Genomic DNA, 22,822 nt, shown 5'->3' with positions numbered 1-22,822 from the left:
GGCTCCAGGATCTGTGGTCCTTCTTCTTGGGCCTGCTTGCATCAGCATCCACGTTATGTGCTCTTGGTGCTGTGGCCGGGGAAAGAACGGCTACAACAATGATTCAACAACAATAATGGCTATAGTGGCTTTAAAATGGTTATTCTGGCTCAGAGCTAAGTATGCTGGGAATTTTGGTCAACTTATAGATTAAAACCAGATGCAGGTCATAAAGAGGCTCTGGTCGGGGAGCTGTGATCTGAAGCTTCCAGTGTTGGCCAGATAAAGGAAGTTGTTTACATTAACTGACACAGTGTGGCTGCGATTTATATGGCTACTATGTATGGGACATGTAAAATGAGCTGAGCATCATGGCGTCGTTGAAAAGAGTTTCATTGGATGTTCAAGCCATGTGATCGGTTTCTGGTTACACAGTTGACTGGATGACAGAGAATCTTCCAGAAGCAAGTGGAGAATTGTGGATAAACAACATGAGTCCTTTGTTTAGCAGCATTAACTCGAAGAGACCAACCATCGCCACAAGACCTTGTACCCTGAAGGATACTTCAGAAAAGAAGATAGACTCTACATCGAGGATATTTTTTGGCCAAGGTTTTCCGAAACTCGGTAGTATCTATTTTCAGTTAAAGAGTTAAAGTTGATGTTCAGTTAAAGTTAAAGTGCAGTTTAAGAGTTAAAGTTCAGTTGAAAGTTGATGTTCAGTTAGAGTTAAAGTTCAGTAAAGAGTTAATGAGTTGCAACTGTTTATGTTTGAATTGGTACTAGAAGTGTTAAATAAAGAAATAATTGAATTACTGTCCATGTTTATCTCATTAAACTGGAATACTTTGAAGGTGTTTAAATTAAAGCTGTATAAGAATGCTATTGTGACAGATGTAGCTGTCGGCCAGTCAGATTTGAACTGTTGCCTTTATTATAATGTAGTGAACACAGTAACAGCTTTTGCACACAAAAAGTCTCAGAATGGGCAACGTGATAATGAAAACATAATTTGTTGGTTGTGACAAAAGCAAAGTACTGTGGATGTTGGAAATAGCCAGCAGGTCAGGCAGCATCTGTGGAGATAGAAGCAGTGTTAACATTGGGCAAGATTTCCATATTCTCCTGGAGTCTGTAATCACCTCTGTTACAACAGCAAGTAAAGGTCCATCATCTGTGAATGTCACAAACAATATCTCTGGCCTATCTAGAGTTTAATCCGGACACCCTCTGGCTGTGTGAGTTTAAACCCAGGAACACAGAATTCAAGCCACTTTTTGGCACTCTAGAAATTCACCTTTAAAAGTTAATGTTGCTTATGAGATATTGGATTAGGCAAGCTAAAGTCACATGGTGCTGTATGTTATATAAGATTGAATGGCCCCTCCTAGTAAACTCTACAATAGAGTTCGCTGGCACTCAGCTAACAGACTGAGCGGAGCTTATTGGCGGCTGGACAAGTCTCTCTGGTGAACATGGAGCTCTCAGCTTTCCCCAGGTTCCTGTTCACTGTATTTGACAGATTCACTGTGCTGGCCGTGTTCTTCACTGTGTTTGCCCTGGCCCTTGACTTCATGAAGAGACGGAAGAAATGTCAGAACTACCCTCCCGGGCCCTGGGGTTTGCCTTTCATTGGGAACATTCATCAGGTCGACTTGAGCAACCCTCACTTGTCATTTGCAAAGGTAAATTCAGATGAGGAGATAACAGGGAGTGAATGGGGCTGGCTGGAGATGAGGGCTCCCATTCTGCGGATAACATTTAACCCTCTCTACCTCTTTCCCACTGTTATTTTATCTTTTCCTGTTTCTGCTCTATGAATTGTATCCAACATCTTTCCCTTTTCGACTCCAATTTTTCTTTACCCATTTATGTTCTTGTTTATTGTTTTTTCAAATCCTGTTTCTTTTAATGGAATTGAGTATAACTTTTATGTTCAGAGTTTTGTGTTGTTCCAGGTTTAGACCGTGTGAAGACCTCAATAATGAGAACAAGTTGTCCCACAGAAGGCAGTGGCATGTTGATATTGTCACTGAACTAATATTCCAGACCCCCAGGGTAATGCTCTGGGGCTCTGGGTTTGAATCTCACCATGTCAAATAGTGAAATCTGAATTAAATACAAATCTGGAGTTAAAAATCTAATGATTAGTGAAATCATCGGCATAAAACTTCATTTGGCTCACCAATGTCCAATGGCTCTTATATGACCCCTTGTGGAAAATAAATACTGGTTCAGCCTGTGATGCCCACATCCTCTGAAAGAATAAAAAAAATTCCAGAGATCACTCTTGATCAATCTCTCTTTTCCTCTATTTGTTTGTTTTGTGAGTTGATTTTCTTCGGTCTTCCTGTATTTCTATCTTGCTTGTCTCACGGCACGGCACAGCACAGTAGCACAGTGGGGCGGCACGGTGGCACAGTGGTTAGCACTGCTGCCTCACAGCGCCAGGGACCCGAGTTCAATTCCGGCCTCGGGTCACCGTCTGTGTGGAGTTTGCACGTTTGCCCTGTGTCTGTGTGGGTTTCCTCTGGGTGCTCTGGTTTCCTCCCACAGTCCAAAGATGTGTAGGTTAGGTTGATTGGCCATGCCAAATTGACCCTCATGTCAGATTAGTAAGGTAAATATGTGGGGTTATGCGAATAAGGCCTGGGTGGGATTGTGGTCGGTGCAGACCCAATGGGCAGAATGGCTTCCTTCTGTACTGCAGGGATTCTGTACTCTTTTTATCAAGTTGAATATATCATTTGAGTCTAATATATTCTTATTCTAAAATTAAACTGAAGTTGCAAAACGAAAAGGCTGTATTTCACAAACAACGCCTTTCACAAACAATGTAGGTCCCACCATGGTTACAAGCGATGAGGTGCTTTTGAAGAGTAGTTCCTGTTACAATATCGGAAATACAGCAGCCATTTTGTGTGCAGTGCACTCCTACAAACAGCGACATGGTAAAAAGAGAAAATGCTGGAAATATTGACTGGTCAGGCACCATCTATACCAAGAGAAACCGAGTTTACCCTTTGAGGTCTATGACCTTTCATCAGAACTGGGAAAAGTGAAAGATGTGATAGGTTTTGAGCAGGAGGTGGGTGAGTCAAGGACAAAACAAAGATCTGCGATTCAGTGAAAGACAGGAGGGATCGAATAACAGAAGAGTTAGGACCAGAATGTCTGAGGACAGAGTTGCATTCCCCCCACCCCCCAACTTCCGGCTAATCTCTTTAACTCATACTGGAATGAAGCTGCACATTTATTGTCCTCCCTTCCACTTGGGCACTGGGTTTCTGAGGCCTCCAGTATCAGGCAGCAGATAGGGGGAAGTGAAGACATGCCCCCTTTTGCAGCACTAGCTGTAATCCTGAGCTGCGGAGGGGGCAGTACGTGAGAACATGGCCAGTTGTATAGCTACCAAGGTGTTAGAAGTGGTTTCAATTCCTCTAATGCAATTGTTGCCAACTTTTTCCTTTATGTGGATAACTAGATTGTCACTCAAAGCTTTTGAAACCACAATGTACTCAAGCTGTTTTAAATCTTTTTTTTTACATAGCCTAAGGCTGGTGGGAGTCAAACTTATACATCAACAGGTATTAAACACTCAGCTATTTCTAGTAGATTATGATGCACACTCACAAATATATTGCACACATCACAGCACGTTTACCTGTAGTGGAAGCAGATAATGCTTACCTGATTCCCCCCCTCCCCCCCCCCCCCCCCCCCCCCCATGGACCACCTGCAGTACCGATGGACAATCAGTGGACCGTGGGGCACAAGTTGCTTTAACTTCTCCTGGGTGACTATTCCGCGAAGGGAGTTTGGAAACATTCAAAGTCTCCAACCGAAATCAGAGTTTCAGATGGTTCCAGGTCCAGGATAATTGCCTAGCGGAAGTTTGAACTTCCCAGGTGATTCACGTGCAGTTCGATTGGGGACCTATGGGACGGGGGTTCCACCAATGTATCTTGCTGCTCCAGGGCAGTGTAGGGCTGCAAACCCCTGTACATAGTTTGTCTTACTCAATAAATACCTTTTGTTCCTAACTGAGCCCAAAGTGCACTGACGACCTGCAACTATATAACATATTGGTGACAAGGTGGTTAAGTTTTGGTGGCACTGCTGACCGGTGAGTATCCAGTTTAATTGAAGTTTGGAAAGAAGGGATACTCACCTTAGTGCCTGTTTTGGGGTGAATAGACTTAGAGAGTTGTCAAGGTAGAGCCAGACCCTGAGGGGCAGATGAAGTAACAATCCCAGCATGGCCAGCAAGTCAAGAGGTTTGGAAAGATATAGAAAACTAAAATGAAGAGAGGTTAGCCTCCAGGAACTAGACAAGTAAAACCTGAGCTAAAGCGAAACTCAAGAGGAAAGGACAGGAGTGTTTGAAATAAAACGATGTGCCCCAGCTGGAGGAGAGCTGTGGTCCAGATTTGCAAAGAAGAAATTTGGATAGAAGATAAAGATCTACTGCAGTTAAATAAGTTCAGAGGCTAAAAAGAGAAAAAGTCTCAGGGAGCTGTAGAACTTGTCCAAGATAAGTTTTTAAGTTTATTTATTAGTGTCACAAGTAGGCTTACATTAATACTGCAGTGAAGTTACTGTGAAAATCCCCTAGTCGCCACACTCTGGTGCCTGTTCAGGTACACTGAGGGAGAATTTAGCATGGCTAATGCACCTAACCAACATGTCTTTGGGACTGTGGGAGGAACCGGAGCACCCGGAGGAAACCCACACAGACACGGGGAGAATGTGTAGACTCCACACAGACAGTGACCCAAGCTGGGAATTGAACCCAGGTCCCTGGCGCTGTGAGGCAGCAGTGCTAACCACTGTGCCACCATGCTGAGATTGCAGGTCTCCTGATCACAGCAGAGTGATGTGGAGATGCCGGCGTTGGACTGGGGTAAACACAGTAAGAAGTTTAACAACACCAGGTTAAAGTCCAACAGGTTTATTTGGTAGCAAAAGCCACACAAGCTTTCGGAGTCTTAAGCCCCTTCTTCAGGTGAGTGGGAATTCTGTTCACAAACAGGGCATATAAAGACACAAACTCAATTTACATGAATAATGATTGGAATGCGAATACTTACAGCTAATCAAGTCTGGAGATTCACCACCCTCTGAGAGAAGTTGTTCCTCCTCAACTCTGTCCTAAACTGACCCCCCTTTATTTTGAGGCTGTGCCCTCTAGTTCTGGTTTCCTTTCTAAGTGGAAAGAATCTCTCCACTTCTACCCTATCCAGCCCCTTAATTATCTTATATGCCTCTATAAGATCACCCCTCAGCCTTCTAAACTCCAACGAGTACAAACCTAATCTGCTCAATCTCTCCTCATAATTTACACCCCTCATCTCCGGTATCAACCTGGTGAACCTTTTATACACTCCCTCCAAGGCCAATATATCCTTTCGCAAGTAAGGGGACCAAAACTGCACACAGTATTCCAGCTGCGGCCTCACCAATGCCTTGTACAAATGCAGCAAGGCTTCTCTGCTTTTATATTCTACCTCCCTCGCGATAAATGCCAACATCCCATTTGCCTTTTTGATCACCTGTTGTACTTGCAGACTGAGTTTTTGCGTCTCATGCACAAGGACCCCCAGGTCCCTTTGCACAGTAGCATGTTGTAATTTTTTTCCATTTAAATAATAATCCAATTTGCTATTATTTCTTCCAAAGTGAATAACCTCGCATTTGCCAACGTTATACTCCATCTGCCAGATCCTCGCCCACTCACTCAACCTATTCAAATCTCTCTGCAGACCTTCTGCTTCCTCCACGCAATTCACTTTCCCACTTATCTTCGTGTCGTCAGCAAACTTTGTTACCCTACACTCAGTCCCCTCCTCCAGATCATCTATGTAAATAGTAAACAGTTGAGGCCCCAGTACCGATCCCTGCGGCACGCCACTAGTCACCATCTGCCAACCAGAAAAGCACCCATTTATTCCAACTCTCTGCTTCCTGTTGGATAGCCAATCCCCAATCTACACCCTGCCCCCAACTCCGTGTGCCCCAATCTTCTGCAGCAACCTTTTGTGAGGCACCTTATCGAATGCCTTTTGGAAATCCAAAAACACCACATCTACCGGTTCCCCTCCGTAGTAGCTGACCATCTTAAAGCAACAACGCATTTAAAGTTGTACAACATTTAATGCAACAACTACAAGAATGAACAAAGGTCAAGGGACAGAAAAAGCAGAGAAGACCCCGGATAGAAGGTAACTTTCAAAAGGGGGTCATAAGCAACGCAAGACTTCAGTAGAGGAAATTAATCCCTCAAGAAAGAGGCAACACCAGACTCAGAGTAGGCAGTAAAAGATGCCAGGGGGAACACTGAAAACCGGGGAGAGGGGTTCACTGGAAGACCCCGAAGAGGTGGAGCACTGGAAAACCCCAGAGTGGGTGCAACACTGAAAACCCCAAAGAGTGGGTGCAACACTGAAAACCCCAAAGAGTGGGTGCAGCACTGAGAACCCCAAAGAGTGGGAGGAAGCAGTGGAAGACCCTGGAGGAGGAGGCGCGAAGAGGACCCAGAAAAGCCAACTGAAAACCCTAAATGGCTAATTAATTTGCTGAAGCAGCAAGACTCCATCACCCCATCCTTTTAAGTTGTTAAGAAATTCCTTGAAAGTTTTCGCAATAAACTACAAATGATAAAGCTGTAATCAGTCAGAAAATAAGACAAGCCACAGCAGAGTAGTAACAGTGAAGAGAACCACAGCAAATAGAAAATAAGGTAAATGTTTCTGACCCTAATCTAAATTAGAAGTGGCCAGCTATATCAAAGCTAAGGAAGAAAAAGGTGGAAGTAGGTTGGAAATCTATTAAGACTAGTATGAAACAGTAAAGCACTCACCAGCAAGCAGTGAAGGAACTGGAGTTGGAGCATTAAGACATGAATAAAAGGTAAACAGGGTTGAGAGAAATTGCACAAGCGGAACTTAGCAACAAAGGTGGAACTCAAGTGTCAAGGAAGTCCCATGGATTTAATCAGTTTTGTGATGGGTGCGAGAATTGCTCATCTCAGAGTGAAACATATCAAGGATTTGATCCATGGAACTCATGTAGGACACCCTGTATCATCTACTACAAGGGTCACCATACGATTGAAGCAGAAATTGGAACAGAGCTATCATTTGCCAGAGCGATTATTGGGAATTCTTTACAGATCTAATTGAATAATCAAACTGCCGGCTGTATGAAATAAACAAATAAGCTTGAGAAAATGGCATTTTACAGAGAGGCAGGAACTGTCTATTGTTGAGGGTACTGAGGAGGTCTTAGCAATGGAGAAACCCAAAGAGAAAACACAACTGTTGGAATAAGTTAGCAATTCAGGAGAAACTGTCTGAAAACATGCAAAGCACGAGAAGAGAGAGGTCATTATCAAATGTTGTTCAAAGAAAATGATGGATTCACCTTGGAGGAATCTCAGAAACAGAGAAACTGAATGAATTTCAAAAGTAGAGAATGGACTAAAGAATAATTGTGATTCTTTTCCACAATAGCAAGTTGTTCTGATTGAAAAACTGCAGTAGTTTGAAGATCATATAAAAAAAATTAAAGGGGAGTGAATGTACTGATAGTTTTGTTTGTATCTTTAAGACAGCACAGCTGAAGAGAGTCACCTAGCTTGAGGGACCAATGGGGGCCAAGAGGGAGTGATTACCCCAGAGAACGGAGTCCTTGACTGGATTTGATTTCTTATTGTCACATGTATTAGTATTTGGTGAAAAGTATTGATTCTTGTATACTATATAAAGCATACCATACATAGAGAAGGAAAGGAAAAAGTGCAGAATGTAGTGTTACAGTCATAGCTAGGGTGTAGAGAAAGATCAACTTAATATAAGGTAGGTCCATTCAAAAGTCTGATGGCAGCAGGGAAGAAGCTGTTCTTGAGTTGGTTGGTACGTGACCTCAAAGTTTTTTATTTTTTTCCCGATGGAAGAAGGTGGAAGAGAGAATATCCGGAGTGTGTGTGGTTGTTGATTATGGTGGCTGCTTTTCTGAGGCCATGGGACTTGTAGACAGAGTCAGTGGATGGGAGGCTGGTTTGCATGATGGATTGGGCTACATTCACGACCTTTTGTGGTTTCTTGCTGTCTTGGACAGAGCAGAAGCCATACCAAGCTGTCATGCAACCAGAAAATATGCTTTCTATGGTGCATCTGTAAAAGTTGGCGAGAGTTGTAATGGACATGCCAAAGTTCCTTAGCCGCCTGAGAAAGTAGAGGCGTTGGTTTTCTTAACTATAGCGTCGGCGTGAAGGGACCAGGTGTTGTTAATGATCTGGATATCTAGAAACTTGAAGTTCTCAACCATTTCCACTTCATCCCCGTTGATGTAGACAGGGGCATGCCCTCTACTATGCTCCTGAAGTCGATGACTATTTCCTTCATTTTACTGACATTAAAAGGGAGATATTATTGTCATCGCACCAGTTCACCAAATTCTCTCTTTGTTATACTCTGTCTCATCATTGTTTTGAGATCTGACCCACTACGTTGGTGTCATCAGCAAACTTGAAAATCGAGTTGGAGGGGAATTTGGCCACACAGTCAAAGGAGTATAGTAAGAGGCTGAGGACACAGCCTTGGTGTTGAGGATAATCATGGAGGTGTTGTTGTTGCCTATCCTTTCTGACTGTGCTTTGTGTGTTAGGAAGTTCAGGATCCAGTCACAGACGGAGGAGCCAAGTCCTAGGCCACGGAGTTTGGAGATGAGTTTTGTAGGAGTAATGGTGTTGAAGGCTGAGCTGTAGTCAATAAATAGGAGTCTGACATAAATGTATTTGTTACTAAAATGTTCCAAGGTTGAGTGTAGGGCCAGGGAGATGGCGTCTACTGTGGACCTGCTGCGGCAATAGGTGAACAATAGTGGATCCAGGCATTCTGGGAGGCTGGAATTAATTTGTGGTATGACTAGCCTTTTGAAACACTTCATAATGATGGATCCCAGAGCCACCGGGCAGTAGTCATTAAGGCACGCTGCCTGGCTTTTCTTTGGTAGAGGGATGATAGTCATCTTCTCGAAGTAGATGGGGATCTCAGATCAGTGCTTCTCTTCGGCAGAATACATGTGGAAACCATGTAGTAAGCATGCAAGGACTGGGGCAGCAGTGTTGCAAACCCCTGTAAATGGTTTCTCTTATTCAATAAATACCTTTTGTTCCTAACCGAGCCTGAAGTGTCTGAAGAAAAAAGAACAAAGAAAAAAGGACAGTCAGCACAGAAACAAGCCCGCTGGCCCTCCAAGCCTGCACCGATCACGTTGTCCTATCTAGACCAACCGCCTGTATCCCCCTATTCCCTATCTGTTCATATGTCTATCCAGATAAGTCTTAAATGTCGCTAACGTATCTGCCTCAACCACCTCACTTGGTAGTGCATTCCAGGCCCCCACTATTCTGTGTAAAAAAACTTCCCTCGCACATCTCTACTGAACCTTTCCCCCCTTACCTTGAACTTGTGCCCCCTTGTAATTGTCATTTCTGCCCTGGGAAAAAGCGTCCAACTGTTCACCCTATCTATACCCCTCATAATTTTATTAACTTCTATCAGGTCGCCCCTCAGCCTCCATCCTTCCAGAGAGAACAAGCCCAGTTTATTCAACCTGTCCTCATAGCTAATACCCTCCATACCAGGCAACATCCTGGTAAATCTTTTCTGTACTCTCTCCAAAGCCTCCACATCCTTCTGGTAGCGTGGTGAACAGAATTGGACACAGTATTCCAAATGTGGCCTAACCAACGTTTTATATATCTGTAACAAAATTTGCCAACTTTTATACTCGATGTCCCGTCCGATGAAGGCAAGCATATCATATGCTTTCTTCACCACCTTTTCCACCTGTGCTGTTACTTTTAAGGATCTGTGGACCTGCACACCCAGATCTCTCCGTGTCTCTGCTCCTGATGGTTCTGCCATTTATTTTATAGCTCCCACCTAAATTGGATCTACCAAAATGCATCATCTCGCATTTGTCCGAATTAAATTCCATCTGCCATTTCTCTGCCCAATTTTCCAGCCTATCTAGATCCTGACAATCTTCATCACTATCCAGCAATCTTAGCATCATCTGCAAACTTGCTAATCAGACCAGCTACGTTTTCTTCCAAGTCATTTATATATATTACAAACAGCAGAGGTCCCAGTACTGATCCTTGTGGAACACCACTAGTTATAGATCTCCATCCAGCAAAATATCTGACGACGTTTGGAATGAAACTACATAAACTGCACCCCCATATCACCGGAGATTGGAAATTCCTCCTGGACAGGAGAAATTGAATGACAGTAGAGTTAGTCCTCCAGGGCCAAAGACAATGGGGATCTGTCAAGAGAGTAAACAAAAGATGCGTCTCAAACAAGTGTGCTGCTGTCTGAAAACAAACATAAGCAAAAGATTGAAACATGCAAAGACAGGGAATCAAAATGGTAGGGCAAGGTGTGGGTCAGAGTTTATGATGTGAAATTGTTGCACTCAGTGCTGAGCCCAGAAGGCCTCACTGATTTTTTGTAATGTTGATTGAGGAATAAATATTGGCTGGACATCAGGGATACTTCATAGTGCCATGACATCTTTTATATCCACCTAAGCAAATAGTGTGGCTTCAGCCTAAAGTCTCATTGGAAACTGTCGCTCCTCTAGCTCAGTACAGCATTGGAGAGTCGGCATAAGTTTCTCATGAGCGCTGAAGTGCTATAGTCAGAGTTGAACCTGAAATCTTGTGACAAAGAGGAGGGAGAGCAAGTAACTATGGCATGGCTGGTACTGACAGTGTTAACAGCAAAACTACACCAATGGGACAGGCCTGTTACCTTGAGCAACCAGAAGATCTATTCCAATGTATAAATTAACAGTAAAATGATGCCTTTGATACAAACTCTGATCAATGTCAAAACTACAATAATAGGCCTGTGTTTTCCCCCAGTTAATTTTATTTTTACTTTTTTAAGCTGAGAAGGAAATACGGCAATGTGGTCAGTTTACAGTTTGGATGGACAAACACAGTGATCCTGAATGGTTATGAAACTCTAAAAGAAGCACTGGTGAAGAAAGCCAAGGATTTTGCTGACCGGCCACAATTAACAGTATATGAAGATTTGTGGAAGAACATAGGAGAAGGTAACTGGATACCTGACTTCAGAGATAAGCTCAGGAAATTGGTGGGGGGCTGGGTGGCTATTATTATTTGGTTTGAACTGCTATTTTCATTGCTTCAAACTGATTTGAGTTGTTTCTATTGATTAGAATAGAATCATAGAATCCCTACTGTGCAGAAGGAGGCCATTCGGCCCATTGAGTCTGTACCAACCACAATCCCACCCAGGTCCTATTCCTGTAACTCCACATATTTCCCCTGCTAATCCCCCTGACACTAGGGTCAAGTTAGCATGGCCAATCAACCTAACCCACACATTTGTGGGAGGAAATGGGTGCACCCGGAGGAAACCCACGCAGACATGGGGAGAACTTGCAAACTCCATACAGACAGTGACCCGAGGCTGGAATGGAACCCGGGTCCCTGGTGCTGTGATGCAGCAGTGCTAACCACTGTGCCGCCCCCATTAAACACCCCCATTGTCTTCTGGGTCTGCAGGGGATTCTGTGGAGGGAGAGGAATGATCCTCAGCCAGCTGTATTTAATACAGTTCAGTGCAATAGGAAACATGGTGGCTGAGCCCACTTAATGGTGAGAAAGGACAGTCGGCATATCTCTCAACAGTGGCAGAAAATCCTGATTATGTCAGAAAGCATGGGATGTGAGTATCGCTGGCTAGGTCAGCATTTATTGCCAATCCCTAACTGCCCATGAGAAGGTGGTGGTGAACGGCCTTTTTGAACCCTGCAGTCCATGTGGTGTAGGTACACCACAGTGCTGTTAGGGAGGGAGTTCCAGGATTTTGATCCAGCGACAGTGACAGAACTGCAATATATTTCAAAGTCAGGATGGTGAGTGGCTTGGCGAGGAACTTCTAGGTGGTGGCGTTCCTGTGCATCTGCTGCTCTTGTCCTTCTAGATGGTAGAGATCCTAGGTTTGGAGGGTGCTGTCGAAGGAGCCTTGGTAAGTGCCTGCAGTGCATCTCGTGGATGGTAAATACTGCTACCATTGTTCGTCAGTGGTGGAAAGCATGAATATCATGGTCGGTGGGGTGCCAGTCAAGTCGGCTGCTTTATCCTGGATTGTGTCGAGCTTCTTGAGTGCTTTCGAAGTTTCATTAATCCAGGCAAGTGGAGAGTATTCCATCATACTCCTAACTTGTGCCTGTAGATGGTGGTCAGGCTTTGAGGAGTCAGGAGATGAGTTACTCTTTGTAGAATTCCTAGCCTCTGATCTGCTCTTATCACAGTATTTATATGGCTAGTCCAGTTCAATTTCTAGTCAATGGTAGCTCCCAGGATGTTAATAGTGGCAGATTCAGTGATGGTAATGCCATTGAACGTCAAGAGGAGATTGTTCGATCCTCTCTTGTTGGAGACTGTCATTGCCCAGCACTTACGAATGTTTCTTGCCACTTTTAGCCCAAGCCTGAATAATGTCCAGGTCTAGCTATGTGTAGACACAGACTGCTACAGTATCTGGGATATTGTGAAAGGTGCTGAACATTGTGCACTCAATTGCACACATCCCGTTTCTGTCTTTATGATGGAGAGAAGGCCTTTGATGAAGCAGCTGAAGATGGTTGGGTCTAGGACCTGAGGAACTCCTGTTGTGATGTCCTGGGACTGAGATGCTTGGCCTTCAACAGCCACAACCATTTTCCTTTGTGCTAGGTATAAATCCAACCACTGGAGCGTTTTTCCCCTGTTCCCAGTTTTGCTAGGATTGCTTGATCTCACAATCAGTCAAATGTTTCCTTGCTGTAAAAGGCAGTCATTTTCATCTCTGCTCTTGAATTCAGCCCTTTTGTCAATGTTTGGACCAAAGCTGCAATGAGATCAGGAGTTGAGTGGCCCTGGCACAACCCAGATTGAGCATCAGTGAGCAGTTTAATACTGAGTAAATGCTGCTTCTTAGCACTGCTGATGACAATTTCCATCAGTTTGCAAATGATCGAGGATAGACTGATGGGGCGGTAATTGGCAGGTTGGATTTGTCCTGCTTCTCGTGTATAGGACATACCTGGATAATTTTCCACATTGCTGGGTAGATGCCCGTGTTGTGGCTGTGCTGGAACAGCTTGGCTCGGGGCATAGTTAGTTCTGGAACACAAGCCTTCAGTATTATTACCGGAATGTTGTCAGGGCCCATTGCCTTTACAATATCCAGTACCTTCAGCTGTTTCTTGATATCATGTGGAGTAAGTCAAATTGGCTGAAGACTGACATCTGGAATGCTGGGGGCTTCCGGAGGAGGCCGAGATAGAACATCCACTTGGCACTTCTGGCTCAAAATGCCTTATCTTCTGAATTGATGTGCTGGGCTCCTCCACAGTTGAGGATGGGATATTTGTGGGTGGGATGGGATGCTAGCCGTCAGTGGCAGAATGCCAATGAGCCAATTGACACCCCTTAACAATGAACCCACAGCAATTCAGTGCTGGGTCAGGGGTTTTGTGGTGGGACTTCCACAGCCAGGCTCCTTCAGCTCAGAGAAGGCCCCAAGGTGGACACTTAATGTACCTCTGGGAGAATTGGCCTTCCCACTGAGTTGACAGACCTTATTAATTAACTATTTTATTCATTAGTCACAAGCAGGCTTACATTAACACTGCAATGAAATTATTGTGAAAATCCCCTAGTCACCACACTCCAGTGCTTGTTCAGGTACACTGAGGGAGAATTTAGCATGGCCAATGCACCTAACCAGCACGTCTTTTGGACAGTGGGAGGAAATCCACGCAGACACGGGGAGAACGTGCAAACTCCGCACAGTGACCCAACTCGGGAAGCGAACCCAGGTCCCTGGTGCTGTGAGGCAGCAGTGCTAACCACTGTGCCCCCATGGCGCCCACCCTCTCTGCTGATTTGCCAACTGGTGGGTAAGACTCTCATTGGCCTGACAGAATCTGAGCCAATGCATCCAGGGGAGCTGATGCCAGTGAGTGTGTCCAGAATGCGGAGGAGATCATGTGAGGTAGGATGTACATACTGACCTTGAACAGTTAGTGAAAGCATTAAACATATTCTGGCACAAGGTACTGGAGGCCAGGCTTGTAGTGACTTCCCTGGCTGCCTGCTCCCAATTCTTTCTCAAGATGAACCTTTAGGGTTTTCTGACCTTCCCCATGGAATCATGGCATGTTTCCTCTTTTCTATCTCTACCTCTAATGCTTCTGGCACTGCACCCAAAAACCTTGATGCACTCTCTCTTGCCTGTTTCCCCACTTGCTATGTTTTTTCTTCTATCCAGGTCTTTCACAGGTAGAATGCAGCAGCAGTAGAGTGAGTGTGCCTACCTTTTGAGAGGGCAGAGCTTGCCTTTAAGAGGTCTAGGCAAATTATGAGCCTTGCTAGCCAAGCACGCTGCTGGCACCCTGTTGAGTCTGTCAGCAGCACATTCCACATGTGGCAATCATTTAAATGAGCAGGCAGTACAAAATTCACCTTCTACCTGTCTGAACGGGACTACAGGAGCAGCCTCATTTGCGCATCATTATCCTTGCACCTGAAAAGAGGCCTTGTTGAATTTGTCCCTCTGTATCTGTATCCGTGTAGGTATTATCTTTGCAAGATATGGTGACTGGTGGAGAGAGCAGAGGAAGTTTTCACTTTTGACACTAAGAAACTTTGGAGTCGGGAAGAAATCTCTGGAGATGCGAATTGCGGAAGAGGCTGAATTTTTAAACAAAGAATTTGAGAATGAAAAAGGTGAGCAGTTTCCAAAGTTATCCCATCTTGTCTAATTTTCAGACCCGTTAAGCTGAGTTTACTCTTCAATGCACCCTCTGTGCACCAGTTTTTGAACAAATTTGACAGGAGGGAAACTGTGGGCTTTTCCCCCCTTTGCAATTGATGGGCATTTCATTGAACTATTCAATTAAACATTCAACTGTTTGAAACGGGATCATTTCAATTCAGATCAGTTCCAGTGTAATTTTCCAACTCTTCCCCTATTATCTGACAGAGAAAAAACAGCCCCAAGAGACCTTGGAGCCTGTGACTGACCTGTCCTTTCAAATTGGAAGGTTTGAAAAGGAGTTGCCGGCAACCCACTAGCGCATCTGGAAAGTTTTCTATTTTCCATCAAGGTGCAGTCTTACATGTCTAGCGACCAGCTAGCAGCCAGGAGGTTTTAACCTTTATACTGACTGAGCAAATCCAATCTCCAGTGGTAGTAGAGAGGCTGAGTTCACACAAGGCAGTTTTCGAGATCAGCATATCAAGGGAACAACAAAGAACAATTAACAGCAATGAGCCAGTGTTAATAACTTTGTAGTAAAGAAGGCTCTAGGGAAGTGTGATCATAAAATGATAGAATTTTATATTTACTTTGAAAGTGATTTGGTTAAGACTGAAACTAGGATCTCAAACCTCCCTAGAACAAATGATGTAGACTCAAAATAAGGAGTCCACCATTTAGAAATGAAAAGAAGAGAAATTACTTCACTGAAAGGGTTGTGAACCTTTGGAATTCTCTGTCTCAGAACTTGAAAGGAGAATGGAAAAAAACAAAGTCATCACAGGAAAAAATATTTGGTTGGTAAACTGCTGTTTGGGGTCTTTAAATTGCTGTAAATTAGAAAAGTCACATTTTTATACAGGTAGCTATAGTTGCATTTAACTGAGAGGCACCAGGAATAAAGAAAAGTCCGGGCCAATATAATAAAGTACTATAAGTAATCCAAAGTTGAATAAAGTCAACCTGAGGGAAGTAAAATTGGGCAAGGCAGCTCAGTTGAGTGGAATGGATGACCAGTAGTAGGTGGGAAATTATGAACATTACCAGCATCCTAGATAAATATTAGTGCAGAAAGTACTGCCAACTGCAGACATTTGAGCTTCAGGTTTCAGAGCTTGAGCAGTGGCTGGAGGCACTGTGGTGCATCCATGAGACTGAGAGCTACGTGGAGTGAATGTTCAGAGAGGTGGTCACACCACAGCTTAAAGGCTTGGAGTCAGAAAGGGAATGGGTGACCACCAGGCAGTCCAAGAGAACTAGGCAGAGAGTACATGAGTCTCTTGGGGTCACGCTCAGAAACCAGTTTTCCATTTTGGAAGCTGTTGAAAGTGTTGGTTCCTCAGAGGAATGCAGTCAGATCCAAGTTTGTGGCACTATGAGTTTCTTGACTGTACAGGAGGGGAGGAAGAAGGGAAGAACAATCTTGATAGTAAAAGAAACATTAGTTAGGGGAACAGATCTATGGTCGTGGATTAGACTCAAGAATGGGATGCTGCCTTCCTGGTGCCAGGGTCAAGGATGTCACTGAGCGGCTGCAGGACATTCTTCTGGGGGAAGGGGAACAGCCAGAGTTTATGGTCCACATTGGTACCAATGACTTAGGTAGAAAGAGGGATGTTGTCCTGCAATCAGAGTTTAGGGAGCTGGGTCGAAAATTAGCAAGCAGGACCACAAATGTGATAATCTTTGGATTACTCTCACTGCCATGTGCAAGTGATTACAGAAATAGGTGGATAAACTGGATGAATGTATGGCTGGGAAGATGGTGCAGGAGAGAGGACTGTAGATTTCTGGGATAATGGAATTGCCTGTCGAGAAAATGGCACTTGTACAAGCCGGCCAGGTTGCACCTGAACAGAGCTGGGACTGAGTTCCTCGCTGGACATTTTGCTAGTGTTGCTGGAAGGGCTTTAAACTCATTCGGCAGGGGTATGGGAATCAGGAGAGAACATTAGATAGGAATACCTGTGTGCACAAAATACTGGGAGAGACAGATTGCACTAGGATAGGGAATAGTAAGTTAATAGGTGGAGTCAGAGAAGAGAGGAAATCGTAAAGTCTAAATCAGGGTTACTGCATGTATGTTAATGCATGAAGTATAGTGAATAAGATTGAGTTACAGACACAGAACGACATGTGGAAATATTATGTTGTGGTGATAACAGAGACCAGGCTCAAGGAAGGGCAGGATTAGGTGTTAATTATTCCTGGGTATAAGATGTTTAGAAAGGATTGGGCATGAAGTAATGGAGGAGGGCCGGCGATATTGATTAGGGAGAGCATTGCAGTGCTAGAGAAAGATATCCCAGAGGGTTCAAGGGCAGAATAAATTTGGCCAGAACTAAGAAGCAAAAAAGGGTGCAATTACATTTCTCGATATAGTCTATAGATCACCAACTAGCGAGAAGGATATACAGGAACAAATCTGCAGAGACATTACAGTGTAATTAAAAAGGAGGACTTTAATTACCTTAATGAAGACTAGGACAGTGATAGTGTAAAGAGCGGAGAGGGGCAGAAGTTCCTAGATTGTGTTCTGGAAATTTTTTTACAACAGTATGTGTCCAGTCCAACAAGAAAGGATGCAGAGCAGAAGCAGGTTCTTGAAAATGAGGTGAACCAAGTAGATCAATTCTCATTCAGGAACATCCAGGAGGCAGTCATCATTATATCCTAAACTTTAGGATGATGATAGAAAAGTAGAATGGATAATCCATAATGAGAACAATTAACTGGGGAGATGTGACTTCAATGGAACAAGAATGGAGCTAGGCTAAATAGATTGGAATGAAAGATTGGCAGTAAAAACTGTAGCTCAACAATGGGCTACATTCAAAACACAAATGGTCCAGACACAGTCGAGGTATATTCCCTCAAATAAATCCAGAGCTCCCTGAAGTAAAAGGAGATAGAAATGAGGATAAAGAAGAAAAAGTATGCTTATGACAGGTGTCAGATAGAAAATACAATTGAGAACCAAGAGGAATGCAGAACGTTCAGAGAGGTGAAAAGCACATTAGAGAAACAAAGAGGAATTATGAGAAAAGACTGGTAGCCAGCATAAAGGAAGTGTTGAGTAGACTGTCAGTACTTAAAGCTGACATGGTTCCAGGACCAGATGAGATGCATCCAAGGATGTTGAAGGAGTGGAAATTGCAGGGGGGCTAGCCATAATCTTTCAGTCTTCTCTAGTCTCAGGTAAGGTGCCAGAGGGCTGGAGAATTGCAAACATTGCATACTTGTTCAAAAAAGGGTACAAGAATAAGCCCAGCCATTACAGACCAGTCAGTTTAACTTCAGTGATGAGGAAACTTCTAGACACAGTTATTCAGGATAAAATTAGTAGTCAAATGGAAAAATGTGGGTTGATTAGGAAGAACCAGCTTGGATTTCTAAAAGGGGAAGTAGTGTTTAACTAACTTGCTGGAGTTTTTTGAAGAGGTAATGGAAAGGGTTAATGAGGGTAATGTTGTTGGTGCGATGTACATGGACTTTCAAAGGAGACATTTGATACAACGCCACACAACAGACTTGTGAGTAAAGTTATAGCTCATGGAATAAAGGGACAGTAGCAACATGGATACAAAATTGGCTGAATAATAGGATGCAGAGAAAAATGGTCAATGGATGTTTGTACTGGAGTTCTCCAGGGGTCGGTATTGGGACCCTTACTTTTCCTGAAATATATTAATGATACGGACCTAGATGTACAGGGAAATTTTTCAAAGTTTGCAGGTAACACAAAACCTGGAAGCATCGTAAATTGGGAGTTCAGTCGGACTTCAAAATAACATAGACAAGTTGGTGTGGTGGGTAGATAGGCGCAGGTGATGTTCAATGCAGAGAAGTGTGAGGTGATGTATTTTGGTAGGAAGAACATGGACAGACCACATAAAATAAGGGGATGCAGGAGCAGAGGGATCTGGGTGCATATGTGCATTAATCATTGAAGGTGGCTGGACAAGCACAGAGAGTAGTTAACAAAGCATTAAGTATTCTGGGCTTTATTAAGAGGGGCATAGAGTACAAGAGCAAGGAGGTTATACTGAAACCAAAAGAGAAAATGCTGGAAAATCTCAGCAGGTCTGGCAGCATCTGTAAGGAGAGAAAAGAGCTGACGTTTTGAGTCCAGATGACCCTTTGTCAAACCAAGCCAATTGGGTGCAAGGGTGCATGTCCTCAGTCGGGAGGAACCTCAGTTGGAGCCAGGGAGGAGAAGAGAGTAGGTGTATATTGCAGTTCTGTCAGATTCTGGTTTGTACATATATAAATATTGTTGGTTATAAAGCCTTTGTCACATAAAGCCACGAGTCACTTTCAAAGCTATTACAGGTCCAACATAGGCCAACGAACACAGGGATGAGGGGTGAATGGCACTTGGTGTACAATAGGATATGGATAGCAGAGTTTTGTGTAAGCTATCATGCATGGATGGTGGATAAAGCCAGCCCGGACTGTATTTGAAAAGTACAAAGAACAAAGAAAATTACAGCACAGGAACAGGCCCTTCGGCCCTCCAAGCCTGCACCAACCATGCTGCCCGACTTAACTAAAACCCCCTACCCTTCCGGGGACCATATCCCTCTATTCCCATCCTATTCATGTATTTGTCAAGACGCCCCTTAAAAGTCACTACCGTATCCGCTTCCACTACCTCCTCCGGCAACGAGTTCCAGACACCCACTACTCTCTGTGTAAAAAATCTGCCTCGTACATCTCCTTTAAATCTTGCCCCTTAAACCTGTACACCCTAGTAATTGACTCTTCCACCCTGGGAAAAAGCTTCTGATTGTCCACTCTATCCATGTCTCTCATAATCTTGTAGACTTCTTTCAGGTCAGCCCTCAACCTCCGTCTTCCAGTGAGAACAACCAAGTTCCTCCAACCTCTCCTCATAACTAATGCCCTCCATGCCAGGTAACATCCTAGTATATCTTTTCTGTACCCTCTCCAAAGCCTCCTGGTAGTCTGGCGACCAGAATTGAACACTATATTCCAAGTGCGGCCTAACTAAGGTTCTATAAAGCTGCAACATGACTTGCCAATTTTTAAACTCAATGCCCCGGCCGATGAAGGCAGGCATGCTGTATGCCTTCTTGACTATCTTCTCCACCTGCATTGCCACTTTCAGTGACCTGTGTACCTCTACACCCAGATCCCTTTGCCTATCAATACTCTTTAGGGTTCTGCCATTTACTGTATATTTCCTTTCGATATTAGACCTTCCAAAATGCATTACCTCACATTTGTCTGGATTAAACTCCATCTGCCATCTCTCCGCCCAAGTCTCCAACTGATCTATATCCTGCTGTATCCTCTGATGGTCCTCATCACTATCCGCAAATCCACCAACCTTTGTGTTGCCGGCAAACTTACTAATCAAACCAGTTACACTTTTCTCCAAATCATTTATATATATTACAAACAGCAAAGATCCCAGCACTGATCCCTGAGGAACGCCACTTGTCACAGCCCTCCATTCAGAAATGCACCCTTCCACTGCTACCCTCTGTCTTCTTTGACCGAGCCAGTTTTGTGTCCACCTTGCCAGCTCACCTCTGATCCCATGTGACTTCACCTTCTGCACCAGCCTGCCATGACGGACCTTGTCAAATGCCTTACTGAAGTCCATGTAGACAACATCCACTGCCCTATCCTCATCAATCATCTTCGTCACTTCCTTGAAAAACTCGATCAAGTTCATGAGACACGACCTCCCCTTCACAAAACTATGTTGCCTCTCACTAATACATCCACTTATTTCCAAGTGGGAATAAATCCTATCTCGAAGAATCTTCTCAATAATTTCCCTACCATTGATGCAAGGTTCACCGGCCTGTAATTACCTGGACTATTCTTGCTACCCTTCTTAAACAAAGCTTACAAAGTCGAGCTTCCACGGCTAAGAATCCTATTTGCTCTGTTAATCAGTGACCTGGAATAAACTGAAACCAAATCCTGGGTTCCCCTGAAAGGTTGAGAATGAATCCTGGATAGATCAAAACGGAGGGATTTAAATGTGAAATGAGCACCCAACCTTCACTCAACTACTAACTCCCTCACTAAAATCATAGAATCCCTACAGTGCCGAAGGAGGCCAATCAACCCATTGAGTCTGCACCGACAACAATCCCACCTAGGTCTTATCCGCATAACCCCACATATTTACCCCACCAATCCATCTAACCTACGCATCCCAGGACACTAAGGGGCAATTTATCACAGCCAATGCACCTAACCTGCACATCTTTGGACTGTGGGAGGAAACCGGAGCACCCAGAGGAATTCCACGCAGACACGGGGAGAACGTGCAGACTCCACACAGACAGTAGCCTAAGCCGGGAATCGAACCCAGGTCCCTGGAGCTATGAGGCAGTAGTGCTAACCACTGTGCCGCCCCATATTGTCTCTCAGCTCTTGGTGCCATTGTTCCTTCCTCTGTTCATGTAAGACTTTCAAAATGTGGATTAATACCAGAATCATTTCTTGGAAAGCTATTATAGTTTATTGCTTTTTATACAGGACATCCTTTCAATCCACAGTTCCTTATAACCTGTGCGACTTCGAATATTATCTGTTCAATTGTCTTTGGAGAACGTTTTGAATATAGAGATGAAAGATTCCTTGACTTATTACACATGCTTGAAGAAAGTTTTGAATTGGAAGGTGCATTTTGGGGTCAGGTAAGACAGATTCACTGGATAAGTAGAATGTGTGGGTTTTATAAGGTTCGCACACCAGTGTCACCCACAAATGATACAAAGACAAGGTTCGGTTGCATTCATCAGTGGTGTGAGAGAAAGGTTTGATGAAGCATTGTCGTGACTTGGAGCAAAGGTGATGAGTAATCTTGCCAAACTCTACAGAATTGCATGCAAGTGCGTTTCCTGTCCTCTCTCCGGACTTTATTTTCACACGGGTTTGCACCAATTCTTCAAACCTATCTCCTCTCTCAGACTTTTTACTTTCGCCACAGACCCTGTTCATTTTTCATTACCTCAGCAAAGTGACCACTCTTCATATGTGAGCAGACAGTATAACATGGATTTTCCTGGGTGAGAATTGCCGACGTGTTTTGCTGGTTCCACCACACATCAATCAGCATTTCAGCCCTGGGTATCATTGGTGGTTCAATTGGAACTAAACATAATGTAGATGAGGGTCAATTAGGAACATTGGCGAGGATATCAGGAGAACAGTTGAAGCAACTGAATGCTTCGAAGGAAGCCTCATCAAGCCTCAGCTGCAGCAATTGGCAAGTGCACAGTTGTACTTTCAGACTTTATCGCCACCATCCCTGGCGATGTCCTTTTCTACCAGCAGGGCAGACTGTTAAATGGGATGCTAATCACATTGTTAGGGCACACAGATCAAAGACATTGTTTAATTAAGTACTTTGAGCACATATTATAGAGGACAACCTCTATGATGGAGGCCTTCCAAGACTCATGAGCACCACCGGGAATCAGGTGCATCATCACCCTGGGAATTATATCATAGTTTGATTATAGTTTTCTATGACATTTTGATTTTTATTATAGTGCCCCACCAGCTTTTCCCCCTCACTGTCTAGACCTGTTCATGGTCACATTATTCAGTCCCGGGGCAGACTGTCTGTCTGGGGGGGCTGGAATGCATCATCACATTTATATTTGATTTTGTAAGTTTCCTTTGACAGCTTTGATTTTTTGTTCGTGTCCCACTAGGGGCTGTCACCCCCTCACACTTATTTGTTTTTTTTTAGTATAATCTTTGAGAATAATCCAGGCTTGGAGTGGGGGGAGGGGGGTATAGGGATGGAAGAAGATCTCCTTGTAAGCCTGCCCCTTGGCAAGGTCCAAGCAGCAGGGGTCATACAGCTATGGAGAAGGAGCACTCGGTGTCTGCCAGTCTGCTTAAGGCCTTTCATGACTAGTGGGCATGACAGGAGCTGGGGCGCGTCACCAACCCCAGAAATTGTGACTGGTTTAATTGGTCATATTTTTGATTTA

At 44.0% G+C, this 22,822-nt stretch overlaps 1 protein-coding gene across 1 annotated transcript in view; it reads left to right on the top strand.

Moving 5' to 3' along the window:
- The first annotated feature begins 439 nt into the window (after positions 1-439).
- Positions 440-22,822, top strand: part of LOC144501413 (cytochrome P450 2J6-like) — a 43,776-nt gene continuing 21,393 nt past the window's right edge. Inside the window, exons 1-4 of the mRNA XM_078225140.1 lie at positions 440-1,664; positions 10,944-11,112; positions 14,648-14,800; positions 21,354-21,514. Coding sequence (XP_078081266.1) covers positions 1,455-1,664; positions 10,944-11,112; positions 14,648-14,800; positions 21,354-21,514 — 693 coding nt within the window. The 5' untranslated portion in view covers positions 440-1,454. The remainder of the gene's footprint in view (positions 1,665-10,943; positions 11,113-14,647; positions 14,801-21,353; positions 21,515-22,822) is intronic.

The sequence above is a fragment of the Mustelus asterias genome, chromosome 12 (assembly GCF_964213995.1).
Source record: "Mustelus asterias chromosome 12, sMusAst1.hap1.1, whole genome shotgun sequence".
Lineage (NCBI taxonomy): Eukaryota > Metazoa > Chordata > Chondrichthyes > Carcharhiniformes > Triakidae > Mustelus > Mustelus asterias.
The sequence above is the reverse complement of the archived record's forward strand: the minus strand, read 5'-3'. Positions and strand labels throughout refer to the sequence as shown.